The sequence below is a fragment of the Labrus mixtus genome, chromosome 23, assembly GCF_963584025.1.
Source record: "Labrus mixtus chromosome 23, fLabMix1.1, whole genome shotgun sequence".
Lineage (NCBI taxonomy): Eukaryota > Metazoa > Chordata > Actinopteri > Labriformes > Labridae > Labrus > Labrus mixtus.
This window is the reverse complement of record NC_083634.1, coordinates 16741667-16762424: the sequence shown is the minus strand read 5'-3', so window position 1 is coordinate 16762424 and position 20758 is coordinate 16741667. Positions and strand designations below refer to the sequence as shown.

The 20758-nt window shown below is 40.5% G+C and overlaps 2 protein-coding genes across 2 annotated transcripts in view; both read right to left on the bottom strand.

The window, feature by feature from the left end:
* Positions 1-11376, bottom strand: part of arhgef40 (Rho guanine nucleotide exchange factor (GEF) 40) — a 42129-nt gene extending 30753 nt beyond the window's left edge. Inside the window, exons 1-3 of the mRNA XM_061030861.1 lie at positions 11115-11376; positions 1871-1960; positions 894-1001 (exon numbers count right to left, since the gene is read on the bottom strand). Of these exons, the coding sequence (XP_060886844.1) occupies positions 894-1001; positions 1871-1960; positions 11115-11117 (201 nt within the window). The 5' untranslated portion in view covers positions 11118-11376. The remainder of the gene's footprint in view (positions 1-893; positions 1002-1870; positions 1961-11114) is intronic.
* A 4263-nt stretch (positions 11377-15639) lies between these two features.
* On the bottom strand, positions 15640-19576 carry LOC132958806 (lithostathine-1-beta-like). The gene is made up of 3 exons (XM_061031853.1): positions 19308-19576; positions 16198-16376; positions 15640-16112 (listed from the first exon to the last, which is right to left on the bottom strand). The coding sequence occupies exons 1-3, from the start codon at positions 19496-19498 to the stop codon at positions 16051-16053; spliced, it is 432 nt and encodes a 143-aa protein (XP_060887836.1). The 5' UTR covers positions 19499-19576; the 3' UTR covers positions 15640-16050.
* Positions 19577-20758: the final 1182 nt, after the last annotated feature.

Here is a 20758-nt window from a genome sequence, read left to right as displayed (position 1 = left end):
ATGGAAGGAATTATTTGTCATGACTCACAGTCTAACTCCCGTCCCAGGCTGCTCCACTCAGCGACTATGAAAACATAGTTTGCTCACAATGCCAGTGCATGTGTGTGTGTGTGTGTGTGTGTGTGTAAGTGTAGGAAAACCGTAAAGGGGAAATATGAGACAGTTCTTAGCCTCCGAGCTTGTCCTAAACACTGTGTGTTGTTTATCCTTGTGTGTGTGTGTTTGGAAGTTGAACTAAAGGAATGCTGTTCAGTGTAAACACAAACCAGAGAGTGATGTGAGAACACAAATTCGCAGTGTTTTCCTTATGCACCCCATAAGCATACTGCGCTACCCTGCAGAAATAACCATCAGAACCCTTTTTTTTTAATTATTTACGCTTCGACTACACTGTATTTCATTCATCTCCGTCCATTCAGTGCAGCTTCCAAGACAGGAAACCACCTCTTTTGTCTGCGGGGTCACAGCGGCTGGGGAAAGCTCAAATTTCACCAGCCACTTTCACTAATTTCAACGGCTATGTGTACAGCTTTAGAGCGGAGCCGACCCTCCACAGCGCAAGTTAAGGTCACACATGTGTCAAATTATAACATGCCTTGAACTCTCCTCTTGCACTCGCTCATCTGTTATATAGGAGGCTGAAGACTTGACAATTAGATTCATGGCGAAAACACAAGGACTTGAGATTGACTTCCATGGAGTGCAGTGAGTCTTAGGTTTGGGATTGTTGTGGCATCGGACTTGACTTGAATTTGTGCTTGGTTGCCCCCATAGATTTTTCAACAATCATAGCTTTTCTCACTTTACTTTTTACATTTAACAGCTGATTCTGCTTCTGATTAAACGTCTATGTGTGTGTTCCCATCCACGTTGTTTTGCATTGTTGTACTCACACAGGCGTGCTGCTGGAGTTTGTGCAGGAGGTGCTTGGCGGGGACGAAGTAATCCAGGAGGTAGCGTAGACTGTCGTGCTGATAGGTGGACTCCAGGACTGAAAAGACCTAAAAAACAACAAAAAAAGGGGACAAAAAGAGGTAAGAGATCAAAACAAACAGCACATGGCTTAACATGCCGTCGCTGTGCGTGGGAAAACTTCCATCTTTGAATCTAATCTTCTCATTAGCTATGACCAATTTCAGCTACCTAGTCCTCCCCGTGCATTTTTGAGTGAGTCCAATGGATTTTAAAGGGGGGGTTCAATTTCTTCAGGGTGAAAAAATGTCCTCGACCCAGACAGCATGAAATCAGAAAAAAAAAAAACAAGGAAGTCACAAAGACTGCTTCGTTTGTATGTATTATTTCACCCCCACAACTTTCTGCATGGCAACAACAGACACATGACTGGAAGCCTCATAGCAACTTGGACCAAACCAACTTGAGACATTTTCATAAATCTGAATGGAGTTAGTCCAGAAGCTGTGGCTAATATGCCCCCTCTGTGCATTGTTTTTTTAAGGCAAACAAAAGCTGAGAGAATGTGGAAAAAAATGTGACTTTAGCCTACAAATATGTCCCACAATGCACCTTCACAAGCTTGAACAGCTGACTGCTCTCGCTGAAAATAAATGTTAGGATGTAAAAGCAGAAGTAGTTTTGATTTATTTTTTGGTAAAACAAGTCATAAAAAAACTCCTTCTTAGAGGAAGAGGGTTTGGCTGTAATTGACCAGCTGGCTGGATTTGTTTGTGTTGGCTCCGAGCAGTGAGTTTATATCTGTGGAAATCCACATTATCTGCTCATAACATCACCCTTTCCCACACACTCCAACAACAGCGTCTTATCATTTAATTGAATTTGCATTATTTAGACCCCACTGTTTGGACTGGAGGAGATGGAAAATGGTTTAAAGAGGTGAGCTTGCAGGATCTACCTGGGATAGGAGGGGTGGCGCCGTGCTCTCAAAAGGGGGATAAAGGGACGAGAGCGCCCCCTGCACGCAGTCCTCCATTGCCTCCGAACCCTAAAGTGAGAGAGAGAGACAAAGAAAGGGTTAATCCTTCGCCGGACACTGAATCAACTCCTAATGTCTGTGTTTGTGTTTAACAGCCGGGGGGTTGTCTCGGATTTTTGCTGACATACACACTCGCATGGGGCAAATATACACACATATTCCTCTCTCCACTTCCTATTGTACGGTCTGGGGAGTGTCAAACATTTCCTCCGAGGGCCAGTAAATGTAACAACCTTCAAAACAAAAGAGTCAGACCACGTCAACATGTTAACTCCCCTCACACACACACGCCATTCAGGCATGCACATTCGCACACACATCATAAGAGTGGGCCGGCCTCTGAGGCGAACAGTGCACACAACACATACACTATTTATTTTTCTACATAGACCGTTGGCATGGCAACCCCAAACCTTTTTTTTTCTTCTTCTCTCCTTTCCAACTTCTCTTTTTTTTCACATTTCCTCTCAAACTTCCCAGCTGCTTCTCTCACTCTTTTAAGTTGCATCCCCCTTGCTGCTATTTTAATTTATCCCAACTTTCTTTGTTTCCCCCCTTCATCCGACTCTCTGATTGTCATCTGACAACAATTAAATCAGGATTCTGTTCAACAGGCAGCATTACTGTGCCCCAAAACTACAACAACTGTGGGGATGGATAGAGAACCAGCAAGGGGAGAACATGTTGTACGGAAAATGAACAGAGTGAGAGAGGGGCCAGGAGGGAATGAGTTGTCGGTGGTGTTGCTGAAGGGGGGGGTTATGGAAGAAGAAGAAGACCTCGGTTCAACTGTATTTAAGAATAATATTTTTGGGGGTTGTTCTTGTGTACGGAGAGGCTTTTTGGTTAGCCACAGAAGAGGACAGAATGAGTATTATAACCACAGACATCTTTTGAGACCAGCTCTATTTTTTTTTCTTTACAACTTATGCAACTTTATTCTGTGCCCAAATAAATTCAACACATCTGGTATTGAAACTGAGGTTGAAACAAATGTCAAGTCTTGTTTGAAATGTTGTGGACAAAAAACTCCGGAAGAAACGGGGGGTGAAAAATGGAAAATTTTAGCCGCAGCAAAAGGTCAAGCTGCTGTGAAGTGTAACAGAAATAAAGGAAATGACCAACGGGGGGACTGAAAGCTGAAGAGGAAAAAGTCTGAGAAATGTAAATAGAGTTGGATCAGAAAAACCTCAAATAGAGCTCAAATTCAGTACCAGATATTGGCGAGTATGCTAGCAAATGTTCCAATCCGATACCATCATAAAAGCCCTTCCAAATAAGCAACTTGTTTCTCTCCTCCACAGCAGAAGCCTTAACTACAATCATAAGTTATCCTGGACACTCTTCTGTGTAACATTCTCTCAGCTTTTGTTTGGCCAGCAAAAAACTGTTTCAGCTGAATTATCACAAAATGATAGCAAACATTGACAGCAGGTGCTAGCAGAAAGTGAAGCGTTAGTCAACGCTGCCACACTGTAAATTAAAAATGATTTTCTCCCACACATTTCAGAGCCTTATTGTTTAGAAATTATTTTTTTCTAAACCTATCCAAAAAAAATCATAATAAAAATCACAGTTTCACTCACACACTTCCAAGCTGCCGCTAACATTAGCCTAGCTTGTTTCTTGTTGCCCTGCTTTTCATTTTTTTTTTGTTAGCCAAGCAATAACAATTTGAGCTTCATACACAACATTTAAAGTCCTCAAGAAAAACGGACACAGCTCATCAATCATCAATAGGTTAGCAAACAACAGCAATACAGTGCTAGCTGATAGTATGTCCGCCAGAGCTAGCCAAATGTAAAAAATCTGTGTTTTAAATGTATACAAGGCCGAGTTCTTTAACTCAAAGGTAATGATAAAACTGGTAAAAATAAATAAATAAATAAGCAGTTCTATTTTAAGTGTTTTACAAGCTGTCGGAAGATCCTGTAGACCAAGCTGCTGCTAGCATTAGCATAACTTGTATGGTGCATAGTAGCTTGTATGCTAATATTTCGCTAACGCACTGAAGCCATACAACAAATGCCATTACATCCCAATAATACACAGTGAGCGTACAGCTGATCATAAGTCATGCCCCCCCCCCCCTTTTTTTCGAAGTAGGCTATATGAGGGATAATATATCGACCACTGAAAAAGTGACAGTTTAATGAATACAGTTGCACTTGGAGACCTTCTTTGTAGAGGTTGCTCAAGGTAACTCAAATGAAATGTTTGTTTCTCTTTCCTATCCATCCTCTTGGCCTCTTTTTTCTCATCTGTGACTTCAGCTCTTATGGCACAGCCGGGCTCACATTCATGCAGCTTTATTTTTTTTCCATAGTAACAGAGAAGTTTGGATGGCAGCTATAAGGTAATGTGTGCAGGAAAAGAGAAAAACACTTAAATAAATGTTCTGTAATACAGCTCTAGGATCAAAACCTCAAAATCACCTAGAGAGATATTTCTGTGGAAACCAGACATGCAATGTACCTCGATGAGGTAAAGGCTAATAGTTCTAAATTAAAATGAAGACATTTAACAACTTAGCGCAGGTTGGCACGTAGTATGATTTTCCATGTAATTAAACTTATTTATTCATTTTTAGATAAAGGAAGAAAAAGGTAATTGTGCACCTTGATGTAGTTTTGATATTTAAAGAGATACTCTCTCTGAAAATGTTAGCAAGACTGTTTACACAAAGAGCAAATAAAAATACACTAAACTTCCTAGATGAACATTTGGATTAAATTAGTTGAAAGTTTTTAAAATAAGACATGTATGTATACAGGAGGATGTGTAAGTGGGCATTCTTCAGTTAACAACAGTCTGGTGGAGAGCATGTTGTAAAAGGTGTAGCGGTTGTAAAACTGCCTTCTGGCTCACTGACAGAACATATTGAGTCCAGTAAAAACACAGCAGGGGGTCCACGGGATTGCAAGGCGAGCCTGCAGGAGCTTCCTCTTAAGACTAAACCCCGTTTAAAGCATCCCACAAGACTTGATTTAATTCAGCACAACAGTAAATTAAAGCAAAAAATAAACACAATGGACGTCCTTCCGATGTCCCTTAATATCTGCTGTCTCAAAAACAAGACTCTCTGTGTGTCAAACTGACTGTACATCCGTATAAGAAGCTGCTGTAATAGAACTGTCTGAGATGGGACGCTGCAATGGATCGCGATAATGCTCAAATATGTTCCTTGTGATAGTCAGAGACCATTAACTAATAGTCATGGCTGATTTGAACAAGTCTACCTCCATTTTTGTACTTAGACTGGCGGCTAGCTAGCTAGCTTATTTGGTGACAAGATATTTTGCTTGTTAGGTAGAACTGTTGAATGTAAGTTTAGCAGCATTGTTCATATTGAGACTGGCAGATGGCTATCTTAACTAGCGACAAGATTTGTAGATTTATTAGCATTGACGATATGAACAATTTCACAACATGTTTTGGTAATATCGAGACTGGTAGAGCTTGTTTTTGTAGTGACACGATATTGTAGGCGACATATTAGCTTGTAAGCATTATTAAACTGACCAAATTTATGTTTTTTTTGTGTGCTACTGTGACTGGAAAATAGCTAGCTTAATTAGAGGCAAGATGTTGTGGTCGTTAGCTTATTAGCATCCCTGATTTGAACAGTATTCCAACTTCTTTTGTTAATATCGAGACATAGATAGCTTATTATGTGACAAGTCATTTCAGTTCACCAAATTTACACAAAACTTTGCTAATATTGAGATTGGCAGAATGCTAGTTTTCTTAGTGACAAGATATTGTATCTATTAGCTTATATTGTTGAATTGATCAGTATTTTAGGTCATTTGCAGTTAGCTATCTTACTTTGTGCCAAGCTAACTCGTCTGCAAAAATATTTGGTTTGGATTAGTGTAGCTCAATTGTATACCACCAGCATATTTCCTCAGGTTTTCCTCTCAGCACTGACTCTGTGTTTGCAGGTGAACACACATCTTTCAACAGGATATACCCCTGCTAAAATCCACATAGTGGATACAGTCTGGAAGCACAATCACTTAAAGCCTACATGTTTGATCAATTCTAACGTAACACAAAGTCATGTTGAGGTTGGTTTATCGCTTAATTTCCAGGAAAACAACGATATTTCAGCAACATAGCTCTACCATCGAGTGTTTGGCCTCGCTGAAGGGTCAAGTCCATTTCAAGCTGTTGGCTCCTCTTTGACCTAAAGCTTACAATGCGTCTAATGAAATCAGTCACTGGTCTGTTTGACCACAGACCCATACGTGTACAAGAAACAAAGCAACCTTTATGAAATTTGCTAATTAGATTTCCTTTCAGACTCCAAGACAGGACTAGACTCTTACATTAAGCCTGGTGCCTCCTCCTTTTAAAAAAGGACTATTCACTTACTCCAACATCAGACACTTAATGCTAAAGCACTCAGGTGTCTTTACTTTCCATAACTCACTTGAGAAACATCAGCATATTGTAATAGAATGCAGATTTCATATTGTCTGATATGGTTTGGGGAAATAGCTGTACTCACGTTATCACCACATGAACGCAAACTAGAAAAATTATGGAAAACAGATCCCAATTAGAGCTTGACAAGAAACACAGCGAGTAATTTTTGTCTCGCTAAGAATAGCTCTTACATGAGAAGTGTGAGACTTTACCGAGATATAAAAGAAGTAACACGTTCTTACAATGGGTGATACTGTAGTCTATAATTAAACTACCACATGTCTTTTAAAAAACACCAAAACATTTAGACAGAACAAATGCACAAGTTAATGTCTTAAATGAAGTCTAATTTATAGTTGTTTTGATTAAAGAATTGCTGAATTTTTAATACAAAGGTTTACACATGAGCCATTTTCAAAACATTGTAATTTTATAGCTTTTTTATGTCGCTAAAGAATGCATTGCATTATAGCTAACACCTTTTGAGCTGTAGATGATTTGGAAATGCATGGTTTTCACAGAATACAGACTGTAGGGCCCAGCCGATATGGGATTTTTGGGGCCGATACCGATATTGGGGGGAGAAAAAATCTGATACCGATATATTTGCCGGTATCTTTTTTAGATGTTTCTTCGACTGGTAGAGATAGATATACATATCGACAGCTATTGCATGGATCCCTCAAATGTTTTTTTCAAACACTTGTGGAAAAGATAAATAACTGGAAAGCAACTGCGCATGTACTTGTATCACCGTGTCTATGTAATACGACGATACTCAAATTAAATGCTATTTGACTGGTGAATAAATCTAATGATATCGGTGCATGTCTGCCAAAAAAATGAGCAGATACCAATAGTCACTGGACATGCTAATATCGGCCGATATAAATCGGCTTCCTTTCTAGATCCTTACTTGTGTGTACTTACTTTCTGATGTATGACGCTGAATTGTAGAATTGTAGGTACAAGTGCAATCAAGACATTGCTCTCTCTATAGATCTCGCGGCAGCTTGTGGTTAAAAATATGATTGTACTTTTCGATACTATGGAACATTAAAATAACAGAGGTTGTTATCGAAAAAGGACTGACAATTTTGATATCTGAAGTGTCAAGTGCAAACATCCTGTCTTTAAACTGCCAGCTAAGTGTTATTTACAGCCTGAGGTCATAAAGCACGTGGACGATTGGTGAGGGCAACCGGTATACTGCGCATGAGTGTGCATCCTCCTGTTTGTGTCAAATACGGAGACAATGTACTGAATCAGGGCATGTCATCACTCTTGCGTCACATTTCCTCTCTCCTTTATGCAGACAGAATAGGAAGAGGCCTGTTGTCTTCCAAACAGACGCTTGCATAGAAGGAAAAAAAACGAGAGAGAGAGAACAGGAAGATAGAGAAAATGTCCTGTATGTCAACTCTGCCAACTGATGAGTGGTAGAAAGAAGAAAGAAGTAAACATGGAAAGATTGAGAGAACCAGACAGCCCAACAGAGACCATACGTTTGAAACAAAAAAAAAGAAGGAAAAGAAGGAAAAAGGAAAGAGGAGGAGGCTGACCAGTGGGAGAGATCGATGGGAAACAAGAGCAGCAGCAACCATGATAGAAACCAGATGTAGACCCCTACAGTACACCAAGGAACGGAGAAACCGAGGAGGACGGCTATAGAGGAGAGAAAGCTCTGGGAAGGTGGGAGGTGACAGAGGATGACATGATTAGGGGGAAACTATGAGAAGGATGCAGACAGGGTGAGAGGGAACAGAGAAGTGTGTGAGGAGGTGAAGAGAGGGCGACGGGGAAAGAGAAACGCAGACAAGACACAGAAAAGGGAGGATGGAGAGGAAGAAAGAGGAGAGGCCGCAGGGCTGATTTCCTCTCCTAAATCTTCATGTATAATCTAACCTGACCTACAGTAGGTCAGACGGCTCGGCGGGATTGTTTTAGATTACTTAAATGCTACAGTCTGTTCCTGAATAGAGAGAAAAGGCAAATTTCACACATCACTCGACGTCCATTCATTGTCTATTATTTGATTAGTGTGTATAAATTGCCTTTCATCACATTTGTAGGTGTTCTTGGTCTTCCTGATGTGACTGACACTCCTTAGTCTTTGCTAGGCTAACAAGAATGTTAGCTTGCTAGCAAAGATGTCCAATGGCGTAATAACAGGCAATGTAGCATATAACATATTGCTTATCTCACTCTTAAAGGAAGTTCATTAGAGCTTGTGTTTTCTTTCCATGGTTCAGAGTAGACCAGTGGTTCTCAACTGGTGGGTCGGGGACCCAAAAGAGGGTCGCGGCGCTGTCTAATGTGAGTCACGGAGGTTTGCCTGGAAAAAAAATTGTAGCAGAGTCTATGAAAGGTTTTTTTAAACATGTTTGTTTTGTTCAGTTTCTTCATTCGGTCACATGTTTCATACAATGTAAGATCAAAACTGCGACATTTTCCATTAAATAAATCAGATTGGTTGAAAAATATCCAAAATTTGGGTCTTCAGTTGGTGGCGGGTCCTTCGGCTAGAGAACCACTAGTTGAGAACCACTGCTTTAGACTATAGTGAATAGTTGTAAATAGAAAAGTGCCCAAGCTTGGTCTGCAAGCACTTTTAACTCTTTTACACTTTCCCTTTGTAGTCCAATTAGCAAAGTCCAAGTAGCATTTCAGGCTAACGAATTGCTAACTAATTGTTGTCTTTAAACCTTCCAACACCATTTTTCCTTCTTAAGTAGTCAGACTTTAACACATTGGTGATGCACGAGAAAAGGAAGTCTTGTCCCTGAAGTCCTTATCTGGTAACCACTGGTTTAGACTATAGTTAAAAGTTGTAAATAGAAAAGTGTCCATGCTTGGTCTGCAAGCACTTTAACTCTTTTACACTTTTCCCTTTGTAGTCCAATTAGCAAAGTCCACGTAGCATTTCAGGCTAACGATTTAGCTCTAATTGTTGTATTTGCTAGTCAGACTGTAAACATTGGTGATGCACGAGAAAAGGAAGTCTTGGCCCTGAAGTCCTTAACCGCTAACCACTGGTTGCATCTGAAGCAGCAATAACTTGGCTGTCGCTCCCATATTGAATAATTCAGTCAGAAGTTAGCTCAGGGGTTTTCAAGATTGGCACACGCTGTAAATGTGCAGACAATGACGGGAAAACGCCGTTAAAGAGTCCTGTGACTGGCAGCATCGCTGAGCCTGTCTGGCTTTGTTTATGTTCTGTTATCTCCAACCCGCCTTATGCTCCAAGAAGACGGTTAAAACAAACACAGACAATCACAAGCAGTAACTTTTCTTCAGTTCCAGTCTGCTCCCGGGGCTAGACTTAAGGACTGGTACATGGTGTAAGTGTTTCAAAACCAGAGCTCACCCAGACAGAGGGAATGGAAATACCATCTGTTCCATATCCCCGGCATTTTCAGAGGGTAATGTTCTGCGTACCACCATACTCCAGAACTTGTTTGCTGATACATTTTTAACACCTATGTTCATGAGTTAGCCGCCATGTTTGTCCCCGAGTGTGTATGTATGGCTGCATTCATTCCTTGTGTGTTTACTGTTTGTACACTTTGTTGTTCGGAGGGCTGTTTGCTTGCACAGCTCTGTTGAAGTGTTGAGCAGGAAAAGAATGCTTTTGTTATGTATTCTTGTGCGTACATCTGTTGCTGTTTTCCATCCCAAAGTTCCCTAACTGGTTATTGGGGAAGATAAAACTGTAACTGCACATGTTCCTTCCTCCCCTGAAGTCCGTGCCATCCCTTGTTCCCCCCTCTCTTTCTCTTTTTTTTTTTCTTCTTCTTCTTCTCTCTTTTCTCCCAGGTCCAATGTGGAAAATGCGGCATCACCGAAACCACTGTCGCTGCCGTCCAAGTCTCCTAAAAATAAAAAAAAAGTAACCCTACCCTCCTCTTTTATTCCGCTCTTTCCCACTCCAGCTCTCTCTTTCTTTCTCTCTCTCTCTCTCTCTCTGCTTTTCTTCTTCCTCTCCCCTGCCAAACTGCTCCACCCATTCCCAACAGCACAGAAGCGAGAATTGAACCGTTCTTTTAATGTCTATCTGTCTTGCATTCATGTATCTCCTCATATGTGTGTGTGCATGTGTTTCTTGCCTGACTGACTCGACTCTCTGTCTCTCCCAGCCTCCTCCGCATGTCACTGATCACACCACGAGTGGGTGGGGATGGTAAACAAAATCCCCAGAGATGCAACAGAGGGCTCTTTTTTCCTCTTGTGATTTCAACCACAAAACTCAGCAGCGTCACACATCTTTAATCATGTCAGTGTGATTTGCTGCCTCTGGGATTTGACAACATTACAAGTGCTGACTTTGACATCTTGCAAAAAAAAAATCAAGTGCATGACTTTGTGAGAGGTTTGGTTGAAGTCAAGTAGGCTGATCATAAAAGTGGTGATGTTTGAGGTTTTTGAAAACACATCTGGAAGTTTGGAAGTTGTTAAAAATGTTAGAATTCAAAAAGCAAATCTTAAAAGCAAATCTTCAATGTCATGTTGTAACGGGTCAAACACAGAATTTCTGTCATATTCTCATATGGGACTTCAAATATGTAAATTATTGCTGGAAACATAAACACCTTTGAGTTCCTGAAGGGTTTTGGAAAGGCTATGTTTCAGTCTAAACTGTGACATTGTATTTTTCAATTAGCAAATGATGATTTTGTTTTAACATATTTCAAACAAATATGAGGCTTCAGTAGAGTCAGAAAACGGGACTTACCATGACTTCAGTCGGGAATTCCTACATAGTCCTCAGCTCCTTTCCTGCATGTGCTTCCTCTTTGCATCCTCCGGCACAAAAAAAACCAAAAAAAAACTTTCCCCACTCCAGTTTCTAACAAAAAGCCGCCATTATCTCCTTCTTCAACTTATTCTCTTCGCTTTATTAAGTCTTTCTATTATGAGAGATCCCGGCGCGTAAAAACAACCTCGCTATATTCCGCAGGCTGGGAATGTCCAAGCTGATTTTTTTCTCCCCCCTCCTCTCGTCGTCTACCCGGCAGTCCCACGCACTCCCCCCTCCCCAGTCCTCCCCCCCCTGCACCTCCCCACACTCTCCTCCTCTCTCTCACCTAACAAGAGCACTACAGTCCTTCTCCGCACTCAAACTTTCCATTCCGCCTTTTTAGAGTAACTAAAATGAATAGACAATGAAAAGCTGTTACCACACCCAGAGTTAAAACCTCTCATGTTTTATTGTCGGCTGTTGGTTTGATTGCTTGTTCTTTATTCTCAGTGGGAGACGATTAAGTCTGTACGCAATTAAGCTTAATTTGAAGAAAAGCGTTCGGGCAATTACTGAAAATTCATAATAAATGTAAAAGAACGCCTGTTATAGCACTTGTTTTTGGTTAAATATTCTCAAATATGTGTCACAAAAACAGCCAACAATTAACATTTTTATACATCAGGGAACAAACACTCCCACATTGCATTTACAAGTAGTTTCAATTAAGCAAATCCGATTTTACTTCCCCAGTATTCAGCCTTTAACTCAATAATTTTGATTGCCCCATTGGCGCTCCATATGACATGAAAAGACGGGTTAAAGGGCAACTCCAACCATATTTTTTTTGCACTTTAGGAACATTCTGGTACATCAAATGGACCCGTTTTCAAAAGAATCGTCAACATTGGGTGAACAGGGGTCGAAATATCTAGGTTTTTTTATGTCTGAAAAACCATCAAGCTCCAAAATCAGCAGATCCTACATTTCCCATAATGCAACCCAATACTGTTTTTCGTCTGAAATTTTCTATATTACTGTACATAAGTGATGTGGAGTCTATAACATTCTTTCCATTGTTTGTGACGTATGCTTTCTGTCACAAATGTGAGTACTAAAATGTTTGCAAACAAAGGACTGAACTTGATGATGTCATGACCTGATGATGTCATCAGGGGTTATTTTTTTTAATATGATTTTATGTCCTGCCCTTAATTATGTTTTATTTTTGTTTTATTTTTGCTGTACTCGTACAGCACTTTAACTTATTATAAATAAAGGTTATTATTATTATTTTCTAGCAGTTTAGACAGCTCCCCCCACTTGTATAAAAAATCTCTTCCACGTGTTCACTCACTGAGTAAGTTTCACCAATCGGCATGAACTGAGCATTGAGTTCCTCTTGAACTTTATACTGATCTATATTAACCAGGCTTGATTTGTTCATGTATGATAAATGGACTTGAGTGTGTACAACACTTTTCTAGTCTTCTGACTACTCAAAGTGCTTCTGACACAGTCACACACTGATGGTAGAGGCTGCTGTGTTAAGTGACCATCAGAAATAACTAATCCCATTCATACGCCACAGACGAAGCAGCAGGAGCAACCCATTTACATTTTTGACAGTTTAGAAGGGAACGTCTCTCCGCGAGTGGGCGTGGCTTCACAAGGACACATAGGACATGTTGCTGAACGTGCTGGGGATCGAACCCCCAACCTTCCAGTTGAGAGACGACAACGACTCTACCAACTGAGCCACATTTTAACATTTTTTTATTCCTTTTGGATTGATCCTGAAAGTCTGACTTATAACAGGTCATACAGTATATTGTTTAAAGGCTTTGAAGTGTTTGAGTGGACAAATGAAACGATGTAGCATCATAACTAGAAGTTATATTGAGATTATATGATTAGTGTTCAATTCCATGTCAATTATTAAGTGACATTGCCCTTTAAATCAGTGTTTTAAGTCACCACCAAATGTTCATGAAACTTACCAACTCTCTGTGAATTAGAGGCCTTTTTGACAGTAAAGGACAAATAAAACAAAGCCATGGAAGCTTTGTGATCATGCCATCCAGCAGCTGTTTATATCATGGTGAAGCACACGTTTCCTTAGGTCTAAAATAAAGTCACATTTTTTGCCTTCGGTTGCCATTACTCACTACTTCTTCTTCTACTGCTTCACTGGCCCTTAATGGTACCACACTGGTTGCTTTACCGCTCCTAAATATAAACTCTATGGTTTGTTCAAAGACCACTGCACTGACTGAGGGAATGAAGTCTGTTTGAACATCATCTACCTTAGTCAAACAGCGCCCCCCTGTGGTTATCATGTAGTACTGCAAAAATGGAAAAATGTGCTTCATCTATAGTTATCAGTTCTCTGAGCAAAAAAGTATTAAATTATACATAAATATCGCTACAATGGATGGAAATGAAACTGTTTTGATTTAATTCCAATAAGAAGTAACCCAATTTTGTTCTCAGACTTTCTGTGTTTATCATTTTGTTGTCGTTTATAAAAAAAAGAGGAGTGATACATACAGTATATACGTCATGCCACCTTTTGCATAAGTCAGTGCCCCAGGGTAAAAAGTCTGAACACCCTCCTTAACATGGATAACTTCCTGGTGGATACTTGTTTACAGATGGAAATGGAAACAGATTGTATCATAAATATCATGCTAGAAGCTACATTTCTGAGCTCAGGGATGTCATCACCCATTTTTCTCTGATTCGTCTCTTCATTCAGGGAGAGCATGTCTCCTCACAACTCCAGGTACACTCTTTACATGTTGCTTTTATTGTTGCATCCTTTGGCTTCAGCATTCAAATTTTAAAACATAGTTATCTTAACTTGTTGATGTAAAAGGTTTGAAAAAGTAAGCGTCCATTGGACTCTTAAAGAGGTCATTTTATGCCCTTTTATGGGTTCATATATTTAATTTATGTGCCTACTAAAGTACGTTCACAATCGCTAATGTTCAAAAAGCGTGTTTGTTTTCATGTACTGTTCCTGTGCACCCTCTCCGCTCTGACGCTCTGTTGTGCCCACACTGCAAGACCCCACGTGGGCCAAGTCTGCTCTGATTGGTCGGCCGATCCGCTCTGTCGTAATTGGTCATACCATATTTGAGAATTCATTAATTAGTTTCCCCCTCCATTTTTTTTAACTTTCATTGACAAACTTTGCTTTTCACCGCAATAATACAACGCTCAGCAGGGCAACGAGAGTGAGTGCTGTCAGATGGGGCCCCTGAAGGAGGTCTCCTACTGTCATTGCAAAATTTGAACATTTTGTTGCCACTGCTTTGGTTTAAAGTTTGTTAGCCCTCAGGGGCCCCCCTATACTGGTCTGGGGCCCCAAGCAGTTGCCCGCCATGCCGGTTGACAAGCAGCGCCTCTGGAAATTTTGAAATTTTGAGATTTTAAATTATGTTTCCAAAAAAACCCCAATCTCTTCTTCTCTTGGGACAATGCTGTAAAAAGTGCACACACAAACACAGACACACCCACACACATCATAAAGAACCAGTACATGTATGACAAGAAGAACGAGGTAAATCCCCGTCCAGCCCTGTCTCTGGGTGTGTCCTGCATCTCTGTCTCACTCAATCCTGCTGGAAAGAGAAGGCATGAGCAGGTAAATCAGAATCACAGACACTCCTGAGGCTGAGAAATTCTTTATTTGATCCCTCTTCTGCTCCACTAGTGACTGCAGGTGAAATAACAGAGAGGTTCAACTTCACTTACACGGCAAGACACACAAGACACTTCTTGCATATTTTAACATCTTAAGACCCACAAGCACTTTATGTATAAATAGATTTATTCTAAAGGCTAACAACAGGATACATGTACAGAACTGTTACATCGTCTATTTATTTCAAAGCAAAATGAACTATAGTGATGTGATGAATATTGATATCCTTAAATCAAGTCTGAATTTCTAAACTACGAGACATCTCACACATTATACACCAGCTGAAGTGAAAGTTAAACTTAGCATGGGATAATTATGATGTCAAATTTCACACCTTTGTAGATATATATATAATAAATATTGTAGTGAGTATAAATAATGAGTTTACAATGATTTTCAAATAGGATTTGAACTCAGTTTAAATGGAATCAATGTTAACAGTGATATTATATTTGGTCCAACACATGAAAAATGCAGAAACAGTAAAAAAAAAAAAAAAAAAAAAATAAAGCCAACGCTGAAGTGGCTCCTCAAGTGTCCGCTTCAGGCTGACTCCAGGAACACCGGAAGTCACACACACACAACAGGAAAAAAAAGCAATTTTTAATGCAGAAAATAAATAAATAAATAAAAATAAAAAACAGATCTGATTTGTGATTGTCATTACTGGCACACACAGTACAAGGGGTTATTAAAAAAAAAATAAACTGCTCCATTTTGATCTTGAAAACGATATGTGTTATCCATAGTTAGACGCGTAGCTGACATGATTGACAGGTGGGTGTGATACAAGTGGTGTAGGGAGTTTAAGAGGCTTTCTTTGACTTAAAAACAAACTGTCCAAGAAGTATTGGACATGAGGGAAATAAATTCAATTCAATTAAAAAAAACCTCTATTTGTCCAGGGGGTAATTAAAAAATATAGAAGGGAGAAGATTTTCTTTTTATAACAAATTATAAAAAGTTAAAATGTTGAGAAAAAGTTGAAGGTTCAGTTTTGTTTCTAGGTTCAGGCTCAAATCATTTGGGATCAATTCTTCTCTGATATTTAGCATTTTATTCTTATTTTTTATACTATCCTCCTTATTTGACAGGTGAAGTCTTGACTTGATTACAAACATTTAAAATGTATTTCCTCAATATGCTGAATGTGAGAAGATATCTCCTATAATTAGTTTAAGCCTGTTACTGCGCTGTAGGCTCTAATAGAACCCTAAAGTACTAGGTATGTGGGTCTTGGCGGCTGCTGTAGAAATACACTCTATGTGCTCCATCCTCGCCACCTGAGGCACAAAAACAGGAAAGTTTTATATATTCTGTTGGAATACAGAATGTGCGGATATTTAAGGTGTGAGGTGATACCCTCACCTGAATGGCAGATAAAGTTGAGGTGCTCCTCACACGGCCTGTCTTTCCACAGGAAGCTCTCTCCTCTGGCTACAGCTCCGCAGGCGTGACTCACACGTTGGGGGGCAGAATCGTCCTGCCATTTGGTAAAATCCATGGCTTCACCGGACATCCAGAACCAGCTGTCCCCCATTATCTGTCTGCCCAATCAAATGAACAGGTTTACACATTAAAGGTGCTGGCATGTTAAGGTCCCTTATGCTTTGTTCGGTCTCCAACACATCCTAGCATTTCAGAAGGTCTAACAAGCAAATGTGCTGAAAAAAAGAAAAAGAAAAGGAAAACTGTGGCTTGTAATTTTCAGTTAGCGACAAATAGATTTCAGTTTGTTTCTAAGGTTATTTATTTATTTTTAATTTTTTTAGGGTGTGGCTTCACTGAGAGCTGTTTTCAATGCATCGAAGCATGTCCATGCAAATAGGGCACAAAAACAAAGGACACACAACATTTGACTTGAAGACCTGTGTCTTTTGCGTAAACAGAATACAAGCCCTCTGATTTGGTTGAGGGAGAGAGCAGGAATCTGCCATTTGAGTCTTCATCAGGATGTACAGTGGGTACGGAAAGTATTCAGACCCCTTTACATTTTTCACTCTTTGTTTCATTGCAGCCATTTGCTAAAATCAAAAAAGTTCATTTTATTTCTCATTAATGTACACTCAGCACCCCATCTTGACAGAAAAAAAACAGAAATGTAGAAATTTTAGCAAATTTATTAAAAAAGAAAAACTGAAATATCACATGGTCATAAGTATTCAGATCCTTTGCTGTGACACTCATATTTAACTCACATGCTGTCCATTTCTTCTGATCCTCCTTGAGATGGTTCTGCTCCTTCATTGGAGTCCAGCTGTGTTTAATTAAACTGATTGGACTTGATTAGGAAAGGCACACACCTGTCTATATAAGACCTTACAGCTCACAGTGCATGTCAGAGCAAATGAGAATCATGAGGTCGAAGGAACTGCCCAAGGAGCTCAGAGACAGAATTGTGGCAAGGCACAGATCTGGCCAAGGTTACAAAATAATTTCTGCAACACTGAAGGTTCCTAAGAGCACAGTGGCCTCCATAATCCTTAAATGGAAGAAGTTTGGGACGACCAGAACTCTTCCTAGACCTGGCCGTCCAGCCAAACTGAGCAATCGTGGGAGAAGAGCCTTGGTGAGAGAGGTAAAGAAAAACCCAAAGATCACTGTGGCTGAGCTCCAGAGATGCAGTAGGGAGATGGGAGAAAGTTCCACAAAGTCAACAATCACTGCAGCCCTCCACCAGTCGGGGCTTTATGGCAGAGTGGCCCGACGGAAGCCTCTCCTCAGTGCAAGACATATGAAAGCCTGCATAGAGTTTGCCAAAAAACACATGAAGGACTCCCAGACTATGAGAAAGAAGATTCTCTGGTCTGATGAGACCAAGATTGAACTTTTTGGCTTTAATTCTAAGCGGTATGTGTGGAGAAAACCAGGCACTGCTCATCACCTGCCCAATACAATCCCAACAGTGAAACATGGTGGTGGCAGCATCATGCTATGGGGGTGTTTTTCAGCTGCAGGGACAGGACGACTGGTTGCAATTGAAGGAAAGATGAATGCGGCCAAGTACAGAGATATCCTGGAAGAAAACCTCTTCCAGAGTGCTCAGGACCTCAGACTGGGCCGAAGGTTTACCTTCCAACAAGACAATGACCCTAAGCACACAGCTAAAATAACAAAGGAGTGGCTTCGGAACAACTCTGTGACCATTCTTGACTGGCCCAGCCAGAGCCCTGACCTAAACCCAATTGAGCATCTCTGGAGAGACCTGAAAATGGCTGTCCACCAACGTTCATCATCCAACCTGACAGAACTGGAGAGGATCTGCAAGGAAGAATGGCAGATGATCCCCAAATCCAGGTGTGAAAAACTTGTTGCATCATTCCCAAGAAGACTCATGGCTGTACTAGCTCAAAAGGATGCTTCTACTCAATACTGAGCAAAGGGTCTGAATACTTATGACCATGTGATATTTCAGTTTTTCTTTTTTAATAAATTTGCAAAAATTTCTACATTTCTGTTTTTTTTCTGTCAAGATGGGGTGCTGAGTGTACATTAATGAGAATAAAATGAACTTTTTTGATTTTAGCAAATGGCTGCAATGAAACAAAGAGTGAAAAATGTAAAGGGGTCTGAATACTTTCCGTACCCACTGTAAATTATATTAAAATTGATGTCCTCCATTTACCTGCCTGGTTCTGCTGTGGCATCGACTCACCAGCATCAAAATGTTGATGAGAATTGTGGAGTGTATAGTTGAATTCTGTGAGTTGGTTTTTGAGTGTGGCTGATTCCTATCTCTTTTAACCACCAAACGTTTCCTCACTTAGAATAATAGACTGTGTTGTTGCAAACTTAAAGGTCACATATTCTCCTCCTTTTCCGACCAGTTTAAATAAGTCTCAGAGGTCTCAAAAAACATGCCTGTGAAGTTTCTCAGAACAGGTTGTTTCAGTGTCTGTAGCTTTAAATGCAAATGAGCACTTTATCCAGGTTTGTTTTGAAACAAATCACAAAGCCTACCACCAGTACCACCAACCTGCCAAGGGACTACAGGTGGAATTAAGTCCATGGCTACAATCTGGTATACAGTATTTACATGTTAATGTTCATTAATGTGCACTGTCCCTATTTTGAAAGAAATAAATAAAACAGTGTTTGACCACGCCCCCTCTCTGTAAGGGCTCGATTGTCTTGGCCTCTCCTGCTCCATGCCCAGTTGTTTACGGTGAGAAGGCGGACTCAGAGGGCAGAACAAACACCTAGCTGTGGGTGTGTCACCCACCTGGGGGAGGGGTTACTGCCCTTTGTGATGTCATGAAGTCACAATATGTGACCTTTACATTATATCAGAGTACTATAAATGAACAAATATTTAAAAAAGGGACCTATGCAGATGGTAATACTTTAAAAACATTTTAAATTATGAGATTTAAACACACAAATTTTGAAGATGAAAATCCAAGGGCCACATTTTATACAGCCGCCCGGAACAAGAGCACCAACTGTTTCCCCTAAACTGTCATCATGGACTGCCGTACCTGCGCAACCCCAGCCAGACATGATCTGTGAGCAGGAAAGAACCTCGGCTCAGAAGCTGCTCCACCTCGCTCTGCTCCTCTCGGCTCAGAATGCTCAGCAGGTCCCAGTGATGACGTCTGCAGTAGAGGAGAGCATCGGACCAGCAAAGCCGCTCACCCACCACCGTCACATTCCTGCCGTTCAACAGCATGCTCTCAGTCGCAGGAGGAGGAGGAGCGGTGTCTGCTGGCCAAATACATACTTGAAATACATTTTAAAACAAGCTTGTTTTGATGATTAATTTCCTCTGGAAGTTTTAGTCAATGATGAAATGCTGACAACTGACAACCAAAATTCGGGATTGGATCCAAAATGTCCCTGAAATGCTTTTACACTAACATTTTGTCTGATGTAACGAACCCTGGAGCCATTGAAAATAACCTTTAATTTGTGTATCTGGCCGACCCTTTTGGATAAAACACATCTTGTCTCTTTGCCAGGGGCGTGTCCAAAGAGATGGCATGGGCCCCCCCTAGAAATTTGATTGGCCACCCCAAAACAATTAATTGGCTATATGCCATATACAAAAAATAATATGCTGAACCGCCATGTTCACCTATGTGTGTGTTTATTCACTGCTGTGCTAGCTTAGTCTCAGTTAATTGCTTTCACAATCAGAAGGTAACGAGAGAGAACTCCAATGATCCCCAACTAGCCTCGAAGTCATTGTTTGTTATTGTTGTATTGATTGAGAGGAATCTACATATTGAATCTTTAAATAATCAGGTCTTTTTTTTATATTATGGACAAAAAGGGGAAGCAACATACCTGCCAAAGAAGCATACACTTCCACTTCACACAGAGTGAGAATCTTCATCGGTCCAGGGATAATCACGTTTACAAAGCGACCCATCACGCTGCCTCCCTCACAGTAAAATGTGACCGTTTTACCCGCCCCGATGTGGGAGATGGAAGCACACCTGACAGTGGAAAGGAGTCAAAAGTCAGTAGGTTTTGGTCAACTTACAGGATTCTCAGTCAAACACAACATCAGAGTCATGAATGGCTCAAAGGAACTCCAGGAGAGTTACAGCTCATCTTGGAAAAGTACCAGCCAATGAATATGCTGCATTTTGTACACACTGCAAGTGTCCATTTTCAAAATCCCATGATGAATATGCTGTCATTCAAAGCTATATGAGATGAAGAACAACACAAACGCTTGGTACAGAAAGTAGCACTGTTGCAACCTTCTTCAGTGCGGCAAATGCCGGTGACGACAAATTTAAACGGGCTGCTCAGGAGGGCACCTTGTGTGACCAGTGTAGGTCGATACATGTGGGTACGGTTCAATTAAAGTATCCTGATATGGAGGTTTCGACCATCACCCTAGCCATAGCAATAGTTATGCTAGATTGCTATCATGTTCCATATGATATGGCCTGGCTAACTGCATAACAGCAAAATGAAT